The 20,407-nt window shown below is 47.0% G+C and overlaps 2 protein-coding genes across 3 annotated transcripts in view; both read right to left on the bottom strand.

Annotated features, from left to right (window-relative positions):
- Positions 1-883: 883 nt before the first annotated feature.
- On the bottom strand, positions 884-19,640 carry AKAP8 (A-kinase anchoring protein 8). The gene is made up of 14 exons (XM_081283463.1): positions 19,529-19,640; positions 16,876-16,914; positions 14,422-14,454; positions 13,598-13,877; positions 12,517-13,033; positions 11,905-12,034; positions 11,662-11,708; positions 10,284-10,317; positions 8,354-8,441; positions 6,436-6,577; positions 6,061-6,154; positions 5,424-5,554; positions 3,518-3,613; positions 884-1,619 (listed from the first exon to the last, which is right to left on the bottom strand). Exons 1-14 carry the CDS (start codon positions 19,545-19,547, stop codon positions 1,179-1,181), a joined length of 2,091 nt encoding a protein of 696 aa, XP_081139589.1. The 5' UTR covers positions 19,548-19,640; the 3' UTR covers positions 884-1,178.
- Positions 19,641-19,894: 254 nt separating this feature from the next.
- AKAP8L (A-kinase anchoring protein 8 like) overlaps positions 19,895-20,407 on the bottom strand; it is a 37,256-nt gene continuing 36,743 nt past the window's right edge. For both annotated transcript variants that reach the window (XM_081283465.1, XM_081283464.1), the window contains one exon: positions 19,895-20,298. In XM_081283465.1, coding sequence (XP_081139591.1) covers positions 19,981-20,298 — 318 coding nt within the window. In that variant the 3' untranslated portion in view covers positions 19,895-19,980. The remainder of the gene's footprint in view (positions 20,299-20,407) is intronic.

Genomic DNA, 20,407 nt, shown 5'->3' on the forward strand with positions numbered 1-20,407 from the left:
TTGGGGGGGCTTTACCACTGGATTATTTTCAGTCTTTTTGAGGCAGGGTCTAAGCTGCTAAGGCTGGCCTGGAAGCCTCCTGCCTCAGCCTCTCAAATCACTGGAATTATAGGCGTGCACCATCGGGCCTGGTAGAACTCTATTACCTAAATTAAATGTTTATATCTTTGTTTCTGGGATTAAACCCAAGGTCTTGCACATGCTAGGGAAGTATGATATACCAAGGACTATAGTCCTACTGCTGCTGTTTTTTTTTTTTTTTTGGTATTGTGAAGTGAACCCAGGGGCGCTTTATCAGAGCTACATCCCCAGCCCTTTTTATTTTTTGAGAATCTTGCTAAGACTGGCCTCAAACTTGCAATCCCCTTGCTTCAGCCTCCTGGGTCCCAGGTATTACAGGCGTGTCACTGCACTTGGCCTGGCTTCACTTTTTCCCCTTTCTTTTGGTACTGACGATTGAACCCACTAAATCATTGAACCACATCCCCAGACCTTTTTATTTATTTTTGAGACTAAGTAGCTAAGGTTAGCCTTGAACTTGAAATCCTCCTGTACCAGAGAATACAGGTGTGTGTTACAACACCCAGCTGGCTTTCTCATTCTTGAGTGTCAACTGAGTGTTTCCAGTAGTGCCCGTCTGCGAGATTCATCAAACCTTTGATAAGAGTTCACTGATGTGACAAGAACATCACATGCTAACAAGATGCTGCCACATCTTGTGAGGATCACACCATACACTGCACTACAACAGCAGAAGTCAAAAGCTGAAGCTGGAGAAAATGCTTGGAAAAAAAAAATCCATTACAAAGCAATATATGTGACTAACATAGGTCTGCTCCCAACCAAAGAAGGAGGGGGAAAGAAGAGGCATTCAGTCAGTGGCTATATTTAACAAGTATCAAGATCTAATTGCCTAAATTTTATTATTCCAACTGCTATGTAAAGAGAAGTGTCAGCTGCTTTGGGAATGTACTTTTGCCTTCAATCAAGGTGGGAAGCCACGCAACTGTGTAAGACAAGCCCAAGGGTTACATAGTTCAGAAGGAAAAGGTTGAGTCTCTTCATCAAAATTAGCTCACAGCATATTCCAGTAACACACACCCTAGTACTGCTTATAAATCAAAGAAGAAAGAACAATGCATTATATAATACATCCCTTGAAACAGGGAAAAAGAGGATTATTCTGTATGAATATTATCTTTGGCCTCTGCATCACTTTGTCCCACTTCAGATTCCACAGCAGCTGGGGCAGGAACAGCCACTGTTAGGGCATTTTCTGCCTCTGCTGCCAGCACTGTGGCCTCACTTCCTGCCTCAGCTTCGGTATTGCCCTTCTCAGATGATGTTCCACAGGAAGTCTGCTCTTCCAGTAGCTGTTCAGTGGGGAGATTGCTGCTGGCCTCTGTTGCACCCACGGGGACTTGCCCTTCAGCCAGCATTTCACCACTCTCTCCAGCTGGCACTCCTTCCCCATCAACAGCTCTCACGGCTGCTGTAATCACCTCTGCTAAGACTTCTGCAGCCACCTCCTCAGGTGTCTCTTCCTTATCTTCACCTCCTAAATTGTCATCTCCTTCTATTTCAGGATCAACGGTTTCATTAGTGAAAGGGTCCTCACCCTATACAAAAGGAAACACAGATCAGTTGGAGAAATGAGTTTGAAGTAGGCCAGGTTTCTGGGAGCTCATGTTTTCAGGCCTGGCAGAGTCCACCAGAGAATCTCTTAAATTCCCAACAGCTTCAAAAGAGACTTCTCAGAAAATCTTCACCAGAACTATTTTGCAATCTTCTCTTTGTTTTTAAATATGTATTTAGTTATAGATGAACACACAGTATATTTATTTTTATTTTATTATTTTTAAAATTTTTTAAAAATATCTTTAAAAAAATTTTGTTTATTCATTTTTATGTGGTGCTGAGGATCGAACCCAGTGCCTCACATGTGCGAGGCAAGTGCTCTGCCACTGAGCCCCAGCCCCTGTATATTTATTTTTGTGTGGTTCTGAGGATCAAACCCAGTGCCTCACACGAGGCAAGCACTTGACCACTGAGCTACAACCCCAGTCCCCTCACTTTTTTTGTGTGGTACTGGGGATTGAACCCAGGGCCTCACACATATATGCTAATAGGCCCAGCCCCTATTTTGCATTTTTTATTCACACATATAACCAGGAGGCATAGTTTGGATGTAGGGTTTCTTAAATGACTTACTAAACAGTTACAGGAACACTATTTTTAAATTTTAGTTTAATTTAAGCTCATGGCCCTTACATGAAGATTGTTCTCACTTTACAGATAAGGAGGGGCTGGGGATGTGGCTCAAGCCGTAGCGCAATCGCCTGGCATGCGTGCGGCCCGGGTTCGATCCTCAGCACCACATACCAACAAAGATGTTGTGTCCGCCGAGAACTAAAAAATAAATATTAAAAATTCTCTCTCATTTTACAGATAAGGAAATGAGACTTCAAGATCATTAACTTGCTGAGCACAATGCTGCACTCTTATAATCCAGTGGCTTTAAAGGACGAGGCAGGAAGATGGCAAGTTCAAAGGCAGCCTCAGCAACTTATCAAGGCCCTATCTCAAAAAGATAAAAAGAGCTGGGGATGTAGCTCAGTGGTTAAGTGCCCCTGGGTTCAATCCCCCCAGAACCAAAAAAAAAAAAAAAAAAAATTAAAGCAAACAGTAACTTGCCTGAGATCACACAGCTATTAACCATTAGAGTGATGGTTCTAACCCAAGTCTAACACCCTCAGAAGCCACACTTCTTACTAGCACACGTCAATATTGTCCCTACCCCGAAAAAGGTAATCTAAAAAGCATCCCTACAAAATTAAGAAGCATGTTTTAAAATATGGTGCTTAAGCTGGGGTGTAGTTTTTAGTGGCAGACTGTGTGCTTAGTATGTACAAGACCCTGCATTCAATTCCCAACATGAAAAACAAATAAGTGAAATCTCTCTCTCTCTCTCCTCAACAATTATCATCTACCTTCAATTTTTTTTTTTTTTTTTTTTTTGAAACAGGTCTCACTATGTTGCTCAGGCTGACCCTCCAAGTTTTGACATAGCCAAGGCTGGGCTGATGCACTCCAGTATCAAAAAGACTCAAAATTGAAGTCTTTTGACGTATACGATCAGAGAAATGAAAAAGCTGTGCTCCAGGCTGGGGATGTGGCTCAAGCGGTAGCGTGCTCGCCTGGCATGCGTGCGGCCTGGGTTCGATCCTCGGCACCACATACCAACAAAGATGTTGTGTCCACCGAGAACTAAAAAATAAATATTAAAAATTCTCTCTCTCCTCTCACAAAAAAAAAAAAAAAAAAAAAGCTGTGCTCCATTTGTGTACAATGAACCAAATGCATTCTGCTGTCATGTATAACTAATTAGAACAAATAAATATATATAAAAATATAAATGGAGTCTTTTGACTACATAAATACTACACTCTGGATATAATTCCATACTCATCCTCCATTTCAAAGACTTCTCCTGCCCCTTGGATTCTAAGATACAAACCTTGAGGTATTTTTCCAGCATCTTCACTATGTGTCTGTTGTTCAAAACACTCTTAGCCACATGGAGACTTGTTTTCTTGAACTGTTCAGCAGCCAACTGCAAAGGGAACCAAACAAGGGATTTCTAAAATGCAGAGGAGTAAGAGAACAAACTAGCCAGATTATTCCAAGCAGCCCTCAGAGGCAACTAATACCATTCTTTGTTGACACAAATATCAAAATGCCAGGCTACAAAAATGAGAGAAAGCAGGCATCTGCGAGTCTTTGGAATAAAGATAATGAAACCAAGTAGAACAGTTTAATAATCTGAAGACAAAAACAGAGACATGCCATTGCTATCAACATGCCATGTAAAGAAGCAAGAAAATTTACAATTACAAACTATATGGATTAAGTAAGAGAAATGGATAAACCTTCACAATAAGTTTAACAGCAGCAATAAGAATGTGTCAATGTGTTTTAGAGCTTGCACACTGACATACTAATCCCTTGCTTGTAGAGTGCTTTTTTGCTCATTTTTAATAGTAATGTGGCATGGGTAAGCATCTATTGAAACCACCATTTACCAGTTGGGTAACTATAGATAAAGATGTTGTTAGTGGGGTGTGGTGGAGAATGCCTGTAATCGAAGCTACTTGGGAGGGTGAAGCAGGAGGGTCCCAGTTCCAGGCCAGCCTGGGCAATTTACCAAGACTTGCCTCAAAAACTAAAGGGCTAGGATGTAGCTCAGTGATAAAGCACTCTGGGTTCAAACCTTGATGTAGAAAAAGAAACATGTTTTAAAATATGGTGCTTAAGCTGGGGGTATAATTTTCAATGGCAGACTGTGTGCTTAGTATGTATAAGACCCTACCATCCAGTTCCCAACATGAAAAACAAATAAATGAAATCTTTCTACCTCTCTCCTCAACAATTACCATCTACCTTTAATTTTTATTTTTTTTTAATCAGGTCTTAACCAACAACAATGCCACAATAAACCAGAGGTCCACAACACTACAGCCTATGGACCAAACTAGCCACACCCACTCTTTATCACCCCTCACCAGACACAGATACTTGGCCTTGCAGGGGATGAGCTTTAGGAACCGTTCAGATCACAAAATTCAAAGATGCTAAGGCCCATATATAAAATGGTACAGGCATCTGCACAAAACCTATGCACTGCACGTATATCCTCCCTACTATGTACATAGTTGTTATACGGATCAGCAACTACTTCAGTCTATGGGTGTGAAACTCATGGGTAAGGAGGATTGAATATACTTAGAAACTGACAACAACAACAATAATAAACCATGCTGACTCTTAAGTTAAACATTTAGCTTCAGGACCCATTAGCTCACAAGGAAACAACTTGTCCTGAAACCTAGGTTCCCCACACCCCTGGGCTCTTAATGGCCCTGAGCCTCAGCTTATAGATGTCCATAGCTGTTCAGCTACTAGGGAATGTACCTGGTGGTTAAAAGAACATTCTGAAATCAGGACAATTTCAGCTATTGTATTTGATAAATTCTAAGCAACTTATTTTCTCTCTTTTCTGTGTGTAGTGGGGGTGGGGTGGGGAACCAAGATACAAGTCTCAATATGTTACATGGGTTACTTTTTTTTAACATTAATTTTTTAGTTGTAGTTGGACACAATACCTTTATTTTATTCATTTATTTTTATATGGTGCTGAGGATCAAACCCAGAGCCCCACATATGCTAGGTGAGCACTCTACCGTTGAGCCACAACCCCAGCCCAGAGTTACTTTTTAACAGAAATTGGGGTGAATCTTACAGCCAATGAAATGACAGACAATAGAAATACAACAAGAGACCCTATAAGTGTGAACACTTTCGGTATGAGACAGAAGGTCTGAGCCCCACTCTCCAGGCACCTATGCCCACATCAGAAGACTCACCCTGCGGTTGTGGTTATGGTCCACTGAATGCAGATGCCGTTGGAGGAGCTGGTGCTGCGCGGGAATCAGCATGTCACAGGCCAGGCAATGAGCAGCCTCGATCTTCTTGAAGAAGTGTTCCTGGCCAATCCCTGTTATGCAACCCAAGCAAGTGATGCTTTCTCACTGTTCCCCAACAAGTCCCACATTTTCTCCTTGCAATGCTCTCTAATGATTCAGTTAGAACAAAATGAGAAATACATTGCCTGCTCTCCCACAGCAATGTGGGGTCACAGCAGCTGGCCTCTACACTCAAGAATTCTACATGTCAACTTTGCTGATCATTCCAGTCTTCTCTATTCATAACAAAGGCAGGGGGAGCCCACCATGTTGTTTAAGATCACTCTGATAAGCTGCCTGTGGAACTGTGATCTCCATTAGGCCAGACTTGGGATTTTTTTCCATTTTAAGTGTTCTTCCCCTGGGGCCTGACTTCACATTCTCGAAGCTCTCGGCTAAGGATAGAACCCTGGGCCTCTAGCATGCTAAGCACTCTACTAATAAGCTACACACCTAGCCCCATTTGTACTATTATAAGGGTCACTTCCCATGCCTCATGATCATTTAAAATAACCTGCTCTCTGGCATCACAACTCACCTTTGAAAGGATCTGGTTTTGGTTTTGTGCTTTCCTTGTCTATCAGTTCCTGACGCCTCTTCTCAATCTTCTTATTCCTGTTTACAATGTATTCCTAGAGGGGTGGGATATGGAACCAAATGAAATGAGAGGACAATATTTCTCACCTGCACAGAGGGTGGGAAGATCCTATCTGAGAGCTCTGTGCAGAAACTATGGTAGCTGGAGCTCTCAACTGCACCTCTGACTCAGTGATTTGTACAACTACTTTAATCTGGGAAAAGAAATTGATCATATTTAGGTTTCTCATTTCCCTACCGCTTCCCTTCTCTGCAAGAGATCTGACACCTGTGGAATAGTTGGGAAATGCTGCAGTGGAGGCCAAGTGTCCTTTACCTGGAGGAACTCTACTGTCTTGTCAGGCAGCTTGGTACTTATAAATCGCAATGTCTCTTTGTGGAACTTGCTTTGCAAATGCTTCTGGATTTCTTCATCTTCAAAGCTGCGAAACTTGCATACTGAACAGGCAAACTGAATCCTGAAGAAGGAACAGGAAAAGAACAGTGGTGAGTAAGATCACCAGATCATCTCTGGGTAGAGCTGAAATGGTAAAGGAAACACAATTTTTTAACCAAGCCTTCTCACTTTTTGCAGGGAGGCAGAGCAGCAGTTACCCGAACTTACCCCCATCATCTGAAGAACAGGATACAGCCGTGCAGCTACTTCAGGAAAATGATTCACACAATAACTCTTTAACATATCAGTCTCTCTTTAGCCCAAATTCTCTAAGAGAACACCCTGAGATGGTGACTTTTTAGAATTGTGGACTTCCCAAACTCTAGTTGACTGCTCTGGGAACTTGGTATTTAACTCCACAGCTTCTCAGATGGGTTTGTCTTTAGCCACCAAGATGACATGTGACAATCTTATTTTAAGTGAGAGAAAAATTCTAGTTGCTGCGGCACTGCACACCTGTAATCCTAGTGACTCGGGAGGCTAAGACAAGAGGATCCCAAGTCCCAAGCCAGGTTGGTGGTAGAGCACCCCTACGTTCAATCAGCAGTACTGAGGGGAAAAAAAATTTCTGAAGACTTTACATAATTCAAAGTTCACAACACAAAATAATTTCTTCCTTGAGACTTAACATTCTGGATTCTATAAATAAAAGCTTAAGCTCCTGTCGTGTGTTTCCAAAGCTTCACCAAATGCAATCAGGTTGTATGGCAAGGGAGAGCAGCTTGCAGAACCCCTGTACAACCCCAACCGAGAGGGTTAAGGGTGCAGGCAGGTGGCATTCGGGATTCCTCATCTGCCAACTCAAACTTCTCCCTACCTGGTTTTGATCTCTGACTACATCATAAGACACTCTGGCTTTTACAGACAACTCCAAACAGAGGAGCAAAGAGGACTATTTCATGAGTTCCATGAAAAGAACTAGAAGAAAGCTACCAAAGAAAGGCAGGGAATCCATACTTCCCTACTATATTTTTACCTCCCCTGTAACAATCTAAGATGACTGAGATCCTTGGCTACCAGTGTAGTCTGTCTAAAGATTTCTTTTTTTTTAAGTTATTTCAGTTTCCATGTTATATGAAAACAGACCCAACCTAACAGTCATTTATCTGTTGAAGAAAAAAGTTTTCATGAGTTTCTGTACCACTTACGAAGAAATGACCCTGTGACTTCCCAGTCTCTATTGTTTTTTGCCAAGCATTTCTTTGCATGGAAAAATCTGTCCTGTTTGAGCGTTAAGATAAAAAGAGAACCTGTACAGAGAAGCTGCAAAATCTGGACGGTAGGATGATGTATACATATATTCTTGCTATATCTTATTCCAGAGGTGATCTGGATTTGGACAAAGCACCAAGTCACCTTTTTGCCAGCTCTGCTAAATGAAGGTCACTTTCTGGAATGCCAAACGCCAAGCCAGGAGAGAGGATACCCCTCAGGCTTGCTGGAGCACAAGGGAGACCCCTGCTGGGCATGTATGGGCCACACAGTCTTGTCAGCAGGTATAATTCCAGATGTGAGACTGAGAAAGAAATCTGCCAGAGGTTGATTCACCAAGTAAGAGCAGAAATGCAACCACACCTATTTTTTTCTACATGTTCTCAATTGTTTCCCTCGTTCTGTCTACACTGACTTAGGCTTAAGATTTCCTGACACTTGGGATTCAGATCAAACCAGACTCTCCTAAATTATGGAGCCAGAACAGGTAAGCTCAGTAAAGCCTAGATAGTGCCAAGGTCTGGCCACAATAAACAAGGGGTCTGTGCCTAAATCCTTGGCTCTGTTCATCCTCTTGGCTTCTCACCTGTCAGCTGCTCGGTCCCGCATCCTGTCTCTCCTCCTTTGCTTTTCTCTTCTCTTCTTCACTTCCTCGTCCTCCTCATCTTTCTCTCCTGAAACAAAGAAGTCCCTTCGAGATGCTCTGAGGAGTCTGCAGAGGAACTGAGCTCCAAGGCCTTGTTGGGGGCTGCAGTTTGGCCAGCACACCCTATGCCCATGTCCGGCCTCTGCCTCCACAATGTGGCAGAGTCAGGACACCCTGAGGTGTGGCCATCAAAGGCTCCTGGTGGACAAGGGTCTTTGATGAGAACCCAGAGGAGTCAGTCACCTCACTCCTCACAAGGCCTAACAAGGCAAGGATGGCAAGTCCATCCCACTCACATGTAGCCCGTCTGCTCTGACTTGCCCCAGTTTGCTAGTCCAATCTGGTGCCCTATCATTAGGTCTTTTCACATTGTCACTTAAAGAGAAAGTAATTCTCCCCAGGTACCAACACAGCAGCTGGAAGGCCTGGGAAATAAAACAAGCCACTCTACTGCCCTCCGGATGACCATCCTGACAGCCTCTTCTGAACTAGGGCCTCAGCAGGTCTGACAGTCCTTGCTGGCCCAACCTCCATCTTCCGTTCACAGACACCAACAACCTAGGGCTTTCCCAAGGCTGTGTGGGAAGCAATCCTAGAAACAAAAATGGGAAGAGACCAATTGGTCCTCCCATCTGCCCGCTGGGGCCAACACAGGAGCTCATTGGAGAGCTTTGTGGCCAGCGTCCCAGTGTGAGACCAGGCAAGTCCTGAGGCTCAGGGCCAGGGCTGAATACTGGAAAAGGTTGGATAAGCATCTGAACTGTGACCCCTACCCCTGATGCCAGTCCCGATACTGTCCCACGAAGATGGCGACCGGCGTGCGCTGCTCAGAAGCCTCTCAAAAGGGCGTGTGGGACTTTTGGCAAGAGGTCACTGCCTGAAACTATGACTGCTGTTTAATAGCAAAGTCATCCCAGGTAGGTAGCAGGACCTGCGCGCAATAAACACGTCACCTTTGCTTTAGCATTCACCCGGCTGCATAGCTGCTGAACACTTGGTGTGGTCCTGCACTAAGGACACAACTGCTTCAATATGTAGGGTGGGGGTACATCAGAGAGTCATTTAAGCTTGAGAATCTAAGAGGAGAAGCCAAGGGCCTTCACCATTTACCACAACTGGGCCAGCTTATGATCCTTGGGGCCAGACAGCAAGAGAAACAAGTAGTTTTGGGGAGACTCGGGCAAACTGTGGCTCAGGTTTCTTCATGTCCCTCCAAAGGGTAGAATCTTGTTCTTTGCTCCTGCTTACTTTAGGCTCCTAGGTCTCCTGTACTGGACCAACGAGACCTGCTGAGCAATGGCTGACTCTAGAGACCTTGGCCTGGTATATCTAACAGGCTGCCCTCTACTACCTTACTCCCAGCCCTGACAGGTATCTGCTGTCACATACCCGCAGGCACTACAGGTGCCAATATCCCCAGCAGGGAGCCTGAGGGCACAGCTCTGGGTTGGCAACTGACAGACTGGATTTATAAAGTCCACGACAGTTCAGGAACCTGCACTGGCTGGAGGGAGACAGAGAAGATGGTCCAGAATGGAGGCCTCTTCCCTTAGGCTTCTGAGACTATCCCTTCCTACCACCACAAATGTCACAGACACTGAGTTGGGCTCCCCCACTCTATAGCCTGCACCAAGGAAGGCAAATGGATCCTTTTTCAGCAAATAATGCCCCAGACATTTTGGAACAAAGCCTCAGAGTGATTACCACAACTTATATCCACCCAGCAGCCACAGCCCCTCCTTTTCCCCCGAGTCATGGGCCCCTCTATGCAGGCCTATGGCATGCTCATAAGCCCACCCTGACTGGGTGATGGGTGGTAAATGCGGGATAGACACAGGACATTTTACAAGGGACACTGGGTAATGCCTACCTCTCTGCCTCCCGGAGTCGCAGAATTCGTCCTCCTGAAAAAGGGCATATGCAAAGTTGGGCAGTGAGGTAGTACTTCCAGAATTCTCCACAAAAAGTCCAGCCCATGTCAACACCTGATAGATGGTGTTACCCTAGACCTAGGATGCTGTGCCACCAGGAAATGAGCCACTGTGCATCAGGACAAGCCTCAAGACTTTGGAGAGGAGCTTGAAAGTCTTGCTGCTATACCTGGTTGCCTTCAGAGACTCTGTGATAATGAGTTTTCTGTCTTTAAGTCACTGACCCTCTTTCAATTATTTCTAAAGCTACAAAACTTGCCCCTTAGCAAATACACATCTGCAGTTTTGCACTCCAGAATAACAGGAGCCCATCTATTAACTGTAGGTTAAGCTATGATTTGGGGCTGGGGATGTGGCTCAGCAGTAGAGTGCTTGCCTAGCATGTGCGAGACGTTGGGTTTGATCCTCAGCACCACATAAAAGTAAATAAATGAGATAAAGGTATTGTGTCTGACAACAACTTAAAAAAAAAAAAGAAAAAAAAATATATAAAGAAGCTATAATCTGTAGGAAGCTAATTCCAGCATTCTGAATTGAAAATAGGCTTCAAATTTCCAAGCATTTGTTTGTATTTACTCAATATTCTAACAAGTCAGGTGTAAATAAAACACAATCCCTCTAACTGTACACCTGAACAGAGCTGATGCCTTAGGCAGTGAGCCTAAGATTAAAGTAGCAGTCAGAAGACTTGTAGAGCTTCCCTGACTCAAGACTTATGCTATGGGTTTAATAAAGATCTAAACCAGCTGAATAAGAAGCAAGTGAGAGTCAAAAGCTATAGTCACTGTATTCTGAGAACCCCCACCCTATCTGACCATCAAAAAGAACCTGGAAGAAGGCTTCTCATACAGGAAACCTTTTCTAGGATCTACCCCTCAGAAGGATCAGAATTTGCAGAACACAGGGAAGGTACCCTCCCCAGAGACCTGGCTTTAAATGCCACTATTCTGTGGCTAGTTTTGAGGACAGAAAAAACATGCACTTGGGTCAGTCACACCCAGCATGTAACTGGCAGCCAATGAGCCTCCAGTGTGTGTCTGCCAGTCTCAGCTTGCACAACCCGTGCATTTACTATGCACATGGCTGGGTCCAATACTACATAGGGCCAGGGCAAGGGGCTAGAAGCTCTTTTAGAAAGAGAATCATTCTTGTCTGAAAAATCTTAGAAACTCAGCTACAAGCTGGGGTTCCAAATCCACTCAGATGTAGGCAGAGTGGAGTCCAGCAGGGTAGCTATTCCCCTCTTGAAGGAGAAGTGCAATAAAAGAAAAAAATCCCACTCAGACAAAGGGGGCTGGCCCCTAAAGGTGGACTTACACCCCTGAATTCTTCATCTCCTGACCGGAAGTCGACAGCTCCATCATCTGCCAGATACAAGGGAAAAAGGAAAAGTCAGTCCCTGTTTTCACTCTCCTATGCTTACTAACCAGACCAACAAGTCCATCCTGACACAGTAGGGGCGGAGGGAACTTGGGGTTAACACACCACCCTTGGTTTCCCTCGTGTCTACTAGGCAACTGACTCATCTTGTCCACCCAGCCCACTGGCCCCAGGGCATACCGTTTTCAGAAAAATCTCCTTCGCTGTCAGCCCGAGCCAGTTTGGCTTCTGGTTCCTCGTACATGGGAAACTGCTTTCGCTTCCTGCCCATGCTGTCTGGTCCGAAGCGCTCAAACCCTCTCCTCCTGGGCTACAGATATAAGCACACCCCATGTACCACTTCCCTGGGCCATTAAAATATCCCACAAAAACAAAGAACAGATCCAAGAACAAAAGCAGAAAACAGTCTTTTTGAAAAACAGAGTAAAGACAACATAGTTGAAATTCAAAGAAAATATTGTGCTCAGTGAAAGAAATCGGACACAAATGGCCACATGTGTGATTCCAATGATATGAAATGTCCAGAAGAGGCAAATCCAGAGACAGGAAACAGATAAATGGTTGTCAGGGCCTGGGGGAGGGAATAGGGAATGACTGCTAACTGGCAACAGTTTCATTTTGAGTTGACAGAAACATTGTAAAACAAAATTGTGTTGATAGTTGTACAAATCTATAAACTTGCTAAAAGTGGAATTGTACACTTAAAAATGAGTGGACCTTGAAGTACATAAATTTAACCTCTGTAGAGCTAATAAGAAGAAAAGTCAAGACCTGATGGAACTTCGTGCTTACCCGATCCCGAATCCGAGTCTGTGACCGACCACATCCATAAGGCATAGTGTTGTCATAACTGCCTGCTCCCTGCATGCCCTGCATGCCCATCATGCCATAGTCAGGGGCCATGGACTGAGAGAAGAGGGAAGGAGGTGGCCTGCTGGGGGAGGGGCCTCCCAGACCTCGTCCCCCCATGTAGTTCAGCTCATTCCAGGAAACAGAAAGGGGCTCCGAGGAAGCTGAGGGTGGCATAAAGTGGTCATTGCGCATGAAGGTGCTGGAATTGCTCCGGTCCTGGAAGCGGCCCTGGCCCTGGCCCTGGCCTTGGCTCTGGCCCCGGCCCCTCATGAAGCTATCAAGGGAGCCCCGCTCACGGACTGGGTCCCGGCAGTCGCTGTACTGCCCACCAAAGCTGCCATTGCGGTCGGTCCCCAGGTCAAAGTCATAGTCGTAGCTATAGCTGGGGCGGTAGGGATTATGTTCGGGCAAGAAAGGCCTGGAGTCATAGGACTCATATGGCTGAAAGCGGAAGGAGCTGTGAAGGAAGCACAAGCCATTAGGGGCAGCTAAGGGCTCTGCCCAACTATCTAGAGTGTCCCTTTCTACCCTCAATCAGCATAACCTCAACACCTCCAGCAAAAATGACCCCTTACATTCAGACCAACCAACCAAACCACTCTGTACCCCTCCTGAATGCTATGAAGGCAAAACACCATCGACTACATTTTTTGGCAGTGCTGGGATGGAACCCAGGGCCTCACACATACTAAGAGAGAGCTCTACCACTGAGCTGTACCCACAGCCCCTCCCCACCAACACCCTCCATTATTGAATGAAGGGCATGGAGCCCTTGGCCACAGGAGTAGCGTGATGCATAAGTAAGTCATCCGAGGCAGCTTAGTCAAGAACTATGCCTCAAGCCTCCATTCAAAACTAAATATGAAATACTATTGCAACGCTTTGCCCTCGCCCCTTGCCCGGCTGCAATCACCAAATGGCCCAAGTCATGAGAAAGGCAAGAAGAGTGGGTATCCATTCCCATCTGCATAAAGCTAGGCAGCCAAGAGTCTCCCAGTAAAGGGCTCAGGTTGATATTCACCTCTCTCGGTCTTGCATGCCCTCCCCACCGCTGCTGCTCCCGCCCCTGCCTCCTTCCTTGGACATCATGTCCAAACGCTGGTTGATCTTGGCAATGAGAGAATCTGAATTGTCGGTGCATGGGTCTGGGCCATAGGATGCCATATGCATGGCAGGGCCCCCCGCTGCCAAGCCGCCATCATTAGCCTTGGTGGCCTCCCATGAGGCTGGGCCATAGCTGTAGGTTGCTCCTGCAGTGACACTGGTGTTCTGGGCACCATAGTAATTGTAGTTGTCATAACCTATCACAGGAAAAAAGAAACAAGTCAGATCTCAGCAGCCATGAGGCTTGTCTATGGCAGACATGTGTGCAAGAGCACCCCTGGTCCACCCACAAAGGAGAGGGTTATGGGACCAAGTGCTGCGGGCATCACTCCACACTGTGTGTCTAACCAGCCAAAATGCAGCAGGAAGAGGCCAGAGCAAAGAGCAGCCTCAGCTGAGTGGTGGGTTTTCTGGGTCAAAGCCTAGAACCTGCTCTCCCTCTCAAGTCAGAGGTGGCTGAGGGCCTGGGAGTGGCAGTTTGGGCAGTTGACAGACCCAGTCTGCTCTCAGTCACAGCCTCTTAAGGCTGGCTTTGTCCCCTGGGTCTCCACAGCACCTCATGCTCAGTATAGCAGTTCTGGCCAGCTGGATCCTTAGGAATAGAGCCAGGAAAACAACACTAAAACTCGCTGATGGCCTGTCATGCCCAGCCTTCAGGAAAGCTGTGAAGGCAGCCAGGATGGAAGGCAGGGGTGCCTGCTCATAGGCTTACTTGCCTATATAAAACTCAAAAGAGCTTACCTTGCCAGCTGGCCACACCACTTCCATATGTACCTTAAGAGAAAAAAAAAAAGCACTCAGAGCTTTACTGGTAGAACAATGGTGTCTGAAACCCTCTGGAGGGACAATTTTCACTTCATTCCAGAAGAGCCAAGGCTCCAGTGGCCACAGAAGTGCTCCTGTGGCACCCTTGATTACCCTTAGACTTGCTCATTTGCTACAGAGAGCAGACTAAGCAATATCAAGTGATCTCTCCTAGGCAAACCCAACTTCCCTCATGAGGACTAGGGAGGGAAAGGAGGTTGCATAAACTCCAGGAAACTGGTCCACTGTGGAATATCAGCTGAGAAGCTAGCCTGGACCCCAGGGACAGCCCTTAAAAAAGGTCAGTCTCAAACTGGGCACAGTAATGCATGTACACCTATAATCTCAGCTACTTAAGAGGCTGAGAAAGGAGGAGCACAAGTTCAAAGCCAGCCTGGGCAACTTCATGAGATCCTATCTCAAAATTAAAACAAAAATGGGTGGGGGCTATAGCTTAGTGGCAGAATGCCCCAGGGTTCAAACATCAGTATGTGAGGGGTGTCAAATTTCACCAGGGCTAAAGCCCAGGGACTGCCAACCACACAAATAGGGTATCAGTGGAAAATCATGTCCTTAACACATATGAGTAAGGGGTCATTTGTGCCACAAGGGACCTGGGAGGCCTCTTCCTGGGACACAGAAAAGCAACCCACTTCCACTGGCGGTAGGGACAGGGTCCAAGCCCAGAAAACAAAGAAAGCCCTGACTCCCTAGAATAGGGGCTGGAAGAAAACAAAAGACCCTCACCACCTGACAGCATATTTTGGTCCTTCAAAATAAGATAAAAATAATGATCTAGACTCTAGAAAAAGGGTCAGCAAAAGGCCCTGGGCCACATGCAGCCTGCCTGCACATTGCCTTTAAAAAAAAAAAATATATATTACTAGAGATCAGAATTTCCAGGTCTGCAAGCATGCTAAGCAAGCACTCAATCCATACTAAGCTACATCCTTGACTTTTTGTTTTGTTTTTGGTACCAGAAATTGAACTCAGGGGCACTTGATCACTAAGCCACATCCCCAGCCCTATTTTGTATTTTATTCAGAGACGGGGTCTGAGTTGCTCAGTGCCTCACCGTTGCTGAGGGAGGCTTTGAACTTGGGATCCTCGTGCCTTAGCCTCCCAAGCCGCTGAGATTACAGACCTCGCCTGGCTCAGACCTCTTTTGAGACAGGGTCTTGCTAGCTTGGCAAGACTGGCCCTGAACTTAAGATTCTCCTGCCTAAGCACCCCAAGTAGTTCGGATTACAGGTGAATGCTAGTGTACACCCAACCTACTGCCTGTTTTTATACAGCCCTCAAGCTAAGAAACGGTTTTACTTTTCTAAATGGTCAGAGAAAAACAACTCAAAAGAACATTTCATTACATGAAAACTGACATGAAATGAATTACTTATAAAATACAGTGAATCTTAATGCAGAATAAACTAGTTACTAATGTATCGATATTGGTTTATTAGTAGGCACAGATGTAACATACAAATGTTAGATCTCTTTTTGGGGTGAGGGTGCTAGGGATTAAACTCATGGGTTCCTATATGCTAAACATATGCTCTACTACTGAGAAGAATAGCCCCTACCTTTTTTTTTTTTTTTTTTTTTTTTTTTTTTTTTTTTTGTGGTACTGGGAATCAAATCTAGAACCTAGTGCACGTTAGGCAACTACTCTACCACTATATTCTCAGCCCTATTTGAGACTGGGTTCATAAATTGCCCAGGCTGGCCTTGAATTTAGGATTCTCCTGCCCAGCCTCCCAAGCAGCTGGAATCACAGTTCTATACTCTCATACATGTTTCCTTTCAGATCTTAGTAAAAAAACCTATGCCTTGGTAGAGACAGATATAAAGAACTCTATGTATTATCCACTTAATTCTATAAATTTAAAGCTATAATGAAAAATAAAGTATATCAATCATATACAGGAAAAAAAACTGATGATGCTCTCAGCTATCTATTTACCTACAACAAATACATACATTTTAGCCAGGTGCAATGGAACATGCCTGTAATACCAGCAACTCCAGAGCCTGAGACAGGACTCGGTCTCAAAAAATAAAGGGCTAGGGATGCAGCCCAGTGTTCAATCCCCAGTACCAAAAAAAGGAAAGAAATTTTTTGCTAAAATTAAGAATATTTCACAACACAAGAATTCTGATATTCAAATCTCAATATCTATAAGTACACACTGACCTACCTGTGGCTGTTTCTGCACTACAGAGATCACAGGCAAAACCAAAGATATTTATTATTTGAACCTTTAGAGAAAACGCTTGCTGGCCCCAGGGTCACCACCCCTCTTGATCTGGGCAAGCATCATATTCAGCTCTGCCACACTGGGGCCTCAGGTGAAGGAAGTTCATACTGTAACACATTATGCAGGATCAGCTTACCCTGGGTGTTTGCAGGTCCAGCACTCCATGCCCCATAGCCTGTGAAAAGAAGACCCTGTGTATTAAGATCTTATTTATCATACTAGGGAATGTGGGCTTTAAGGTTCTCTGAGGAGTCTAAAGTGACATCCTCCCAGGAGTTCAGTGCCAGCCTTAGGAGAAGGCAGCATAGCCATAGCAGCACCATCCCTCTATGTCATCTTCCCACCCAACAGGCTGATGCTTCATTACACTCGGGTCAGGTTAAGGCCAAAACCGAAAAAAAAAAAAAAAAAGGGAGGGAAACAGGACTGGAAGACAGGTTGGGCAGTCACCCTCAACCTCATCACAACTGAAGATATCACAGGACAAGCTGTGCATTGGGACACAGTCCCCCATGCTGGTTGACCCACCCACCGTGCACCTGGGAAACCAGCTCAGCCCATCTAGAGTAGCCCATATGAGAGAAACTTGGGAATCTGGAGATATAAACTGTGCCCCTTGGGATTCCCTTCTGATTTTAAACCTTCTAATGCTCCCCAGGCCTTAAAGTCCCAGAACCTCAGCCTGGCCCTAAGGCATCAAACTGGGCCCCATTGTCCCTGAAGGCAAGAGTGTGGAAATAGCTTCTCTTCATCTGTGTTCCTGGAGCAGGGAACAGGAGGCTGACTGCCCATGCCAGTCAAATGACTTCACTTTGATGAAGCAAGAATGTATCTTCCCTTACTAGTACAAATGCCTACCATGTACCTACACATGACAAGCACTGCCCCTGAATGCCATTCAGAGTCTAACAGCAGAGGTTAGAGGACCTGATCCTTTGTTCTACTATGCTTTAGGTTTGCTCTCTGTTCACCTCTGCAAGCTATACCTTCCCCTCACTACCCTATCCTGCTAAACAAAGCAGCCATCCCCATCTGTTCTGCAATAAACACTAACCTTGGGACACTCGCTGCTTCCCTGTGAGATACTGGTGTATCAACCCAATCTTAAAACACTTCCTGAGACAGAAGAAATCAGGGATGTTGCAGCATCTTAATTGGTTCTTTTTTTTTTTTTTTAATAGATGAGCACAATACCTTTTGTGGTGATGAGGATCGAATCCAGTGCCTCACATGTGCTAGGCAAGCGCTCTGCCAACTGAGCTATATCCCCAGCCCTCTTAATTGGTTCTTAAAGGTTTAAGGCAGGCAGGAAGTGGGGGTGGGAGGCTCTCTAAACTAAAGGGCCTTAAAACAGGATTACAAAAATATCTGGCGGAGCTGGGTGTGGAGCCTGATGCTGCTTGAGGTGAAGGCAGGAGCATCAAGAGTTCTAACCCAGCCTCAGCAATTGCTAGGCGCTAAGCAACTCAGTGAGACCCTGTCTTTAAATAAAATACAAAATAGGGTTGGGGATGTGGCTCAGTGGTTGAGTACCCCTGAGTTCAATCCCTGGTACCAAGAAAAAAAAAAAAAATCTGGTGGGTAGGAAGGCAAATTCTGGAAGATCTAGCCAGACATCGAAATGCCAGGACAGCCAGGCTGAGCCTCTCCTAAGATCCTGCAGAAACTCAGCACACGTGCACCGCCCTCAGGACCTTTCTTTCAGCAATTCCTGCTGCTGGGATCCTCCTACTTTGCCCCTCTCAATACCCTCATCCTTTCATCAGACCATTAAGTTTTCTGCTCTAGGTCGGGCCCCACCAGGCATGTTCCAATTGTTCCCTATAGGCAAACTTGGCTCTCAGCACAGAGCAGAAGGCCTCCCAGGAGGCTCATTCCAGAGACAGCAAACAAGGAACTCCAGAAGATCGGCTCTGAGGTAGGCAGATACTTCAGGCCAATGGAGATGGAGGGTTGTTCTCTCCTACACAACCCCTCGGGCCCTCTAGCCCCATAAGAGGGAGCCTGAAGGAGAATGGCCAATCTGTCGCATAGCCCAAAGCACATCAGGTTTCCACCTTTGCACACAAGATACTCAACATCTTGATCAAGATACTCAAGATATCGAATTACGCTGTTTATAGCTCCCACGGCCAACAAACACCAGATGGGGCCTCACTCGGCCCCGCCGCGCAGCACCGCGGGGCTGGCGGCGATAGGTCTGACCCCGCACAGCCCGGATGACTTCCGGGACGGGTGCCCAAGCCTAGTACTCCCAAGGAGGCCCCGTCGAGCCTCCACGGAACGACCCTGGTGCGGCAGCTCGGAGACAGGAGACCGCCCCCCAAGCCGCCGCACTCGACCCTTGGCCGCAGACCCTAGGCCCGGGCCTCGACCCCACGACCGGACGCTGAAGCTCCGCCCCCTGGCGCCGCCATTTTGTGGCGTCTTCGGAAGAGAAAGGCGGGACTTCGAACTTCGAGGTCGCTAATGCCTGCCCGGGCTTCGCCGCATCTTGGGGTAAAAGCTGCCCGGACGACCCGAGGCGCCCCCAGAAGCCAGCGGCAGCGTCGGCCCGTCGAGCCCCGACCTCCCCCTAGGGCCCCGACGACCAATCCGCACACAGCGGCCCAGGAGCGACTGCGCCGAGGACCAATGAACGGTGCGCGCGCGTCACGGCAGCCTCTCCGCAGGGCCGGGCCTGCGGCAACCGAGCTCCCACTAAAAGCCCGATAATGCGAACCCGCAGGACTGGAGCTTCATTAGCCGGCCAGTGCCTTCTCGCCACGCGCCAAGCAGTTTATACTAACCTCCGTAGCCCTGCTCCATATCTTCGACGCGACTCGCCAGCAGACCCTTTTTCTACCCTTCCACAAGACGCATGCGTTCAACGCACCTCTCGCCGTCGGCTACTGGAAGACCAGGTGCATACGTCACTCTTTACGCACGCTACTATTGGCTGGCCCATTCGCAGGGCCCGCCCCCGTCGTTCTACCTTGCCTTCCGGGTTGCTCAGGATGGGCGCCCATAGCATTTCGGGAGTTGTGGTCGAGCTGCAGTGCCTCAGGGTTAATCCCCTGCGCAGGCGCGCACCGCTCTCACTCTCCCGCCCGCGCGCAAGCGTATCCCTTCGCTCACTTCCCACACCCGCCGGCGACGCCCACTGACACACAAACTAGGTGGATAGGAAGAACTTTTATTAGGCTCTACTTCCAGCCTCGGCCACGCGGGCCACACGGGCTCCGCCCGCCTGGAATCCGGGTCAAGGGGCACCACCACCGCCCTCCTCGTCATCCTCCACGTCGAGGCCCGGGATGCCGCGGATCTGGCGCTGCAGCGCCCCGCCCAGCAGGGGTACGATGCCCTCCTCCTCCTCCTCTTCCGGTGGAGGCGGTGGTGGCGGCGGTGGCGACGTTGTCCCGGGGGCCGGCTCAGGGGGCACAGGGGGCTGGACCAGAGCAATCTCTTCTCCTTCCACGACTCCCGCAGCTTCGCCCGATGCCCCCTCGTCAAGGGCGCTGCCCTCCGCCTCCTCCTGCTCCTTCTCTTCCTCGGGGCTATCAGTGAAAGGGTTCTCTCCCTGCAAGAGGAAGCGAAGACACTGAAGGGACGAGGGGCCCGCAGAATCAGGGTTGGGGTGGGGACGGGTACCAGGAGTCAGGGCTGACTGGTGGGGAAAGAGGGGTGCG

This window comes from Spermophilus citellus (genome assembly GCF_964194105.1).
Source record: "Spermophilus citellus genome assembly, chromosome: 3".
Classification (NCBI taxonomy): Eukaryota; Metazoa; Chordata; class Mammalia; order Rodentia; family Sciuridae; genus Spermophilus; species Spermophilus citellus.

What these genes read in the sequence shown, in the direction of transcription:
- AKAP8 (XM_081283463.1), bottom strand. An exon ending in GAGATGAAGAATTCAGGGGT is followed by an intron (nt 10,318 to 11,661) that starts GTAAGTCCACCT and finishes GCCCTTTTTCAG; the next exon opens with GAGGACGAATTCTGCGACTC. An exon ending in AGACAGTAGAGTTCCTCCAG is followed by an intron (nt 6,155 to 6,435) that starts GTAAAGGACACT and finishes CCACCCCTCTAG; the next exon opens with GAATACATTGTAAACAGGAA.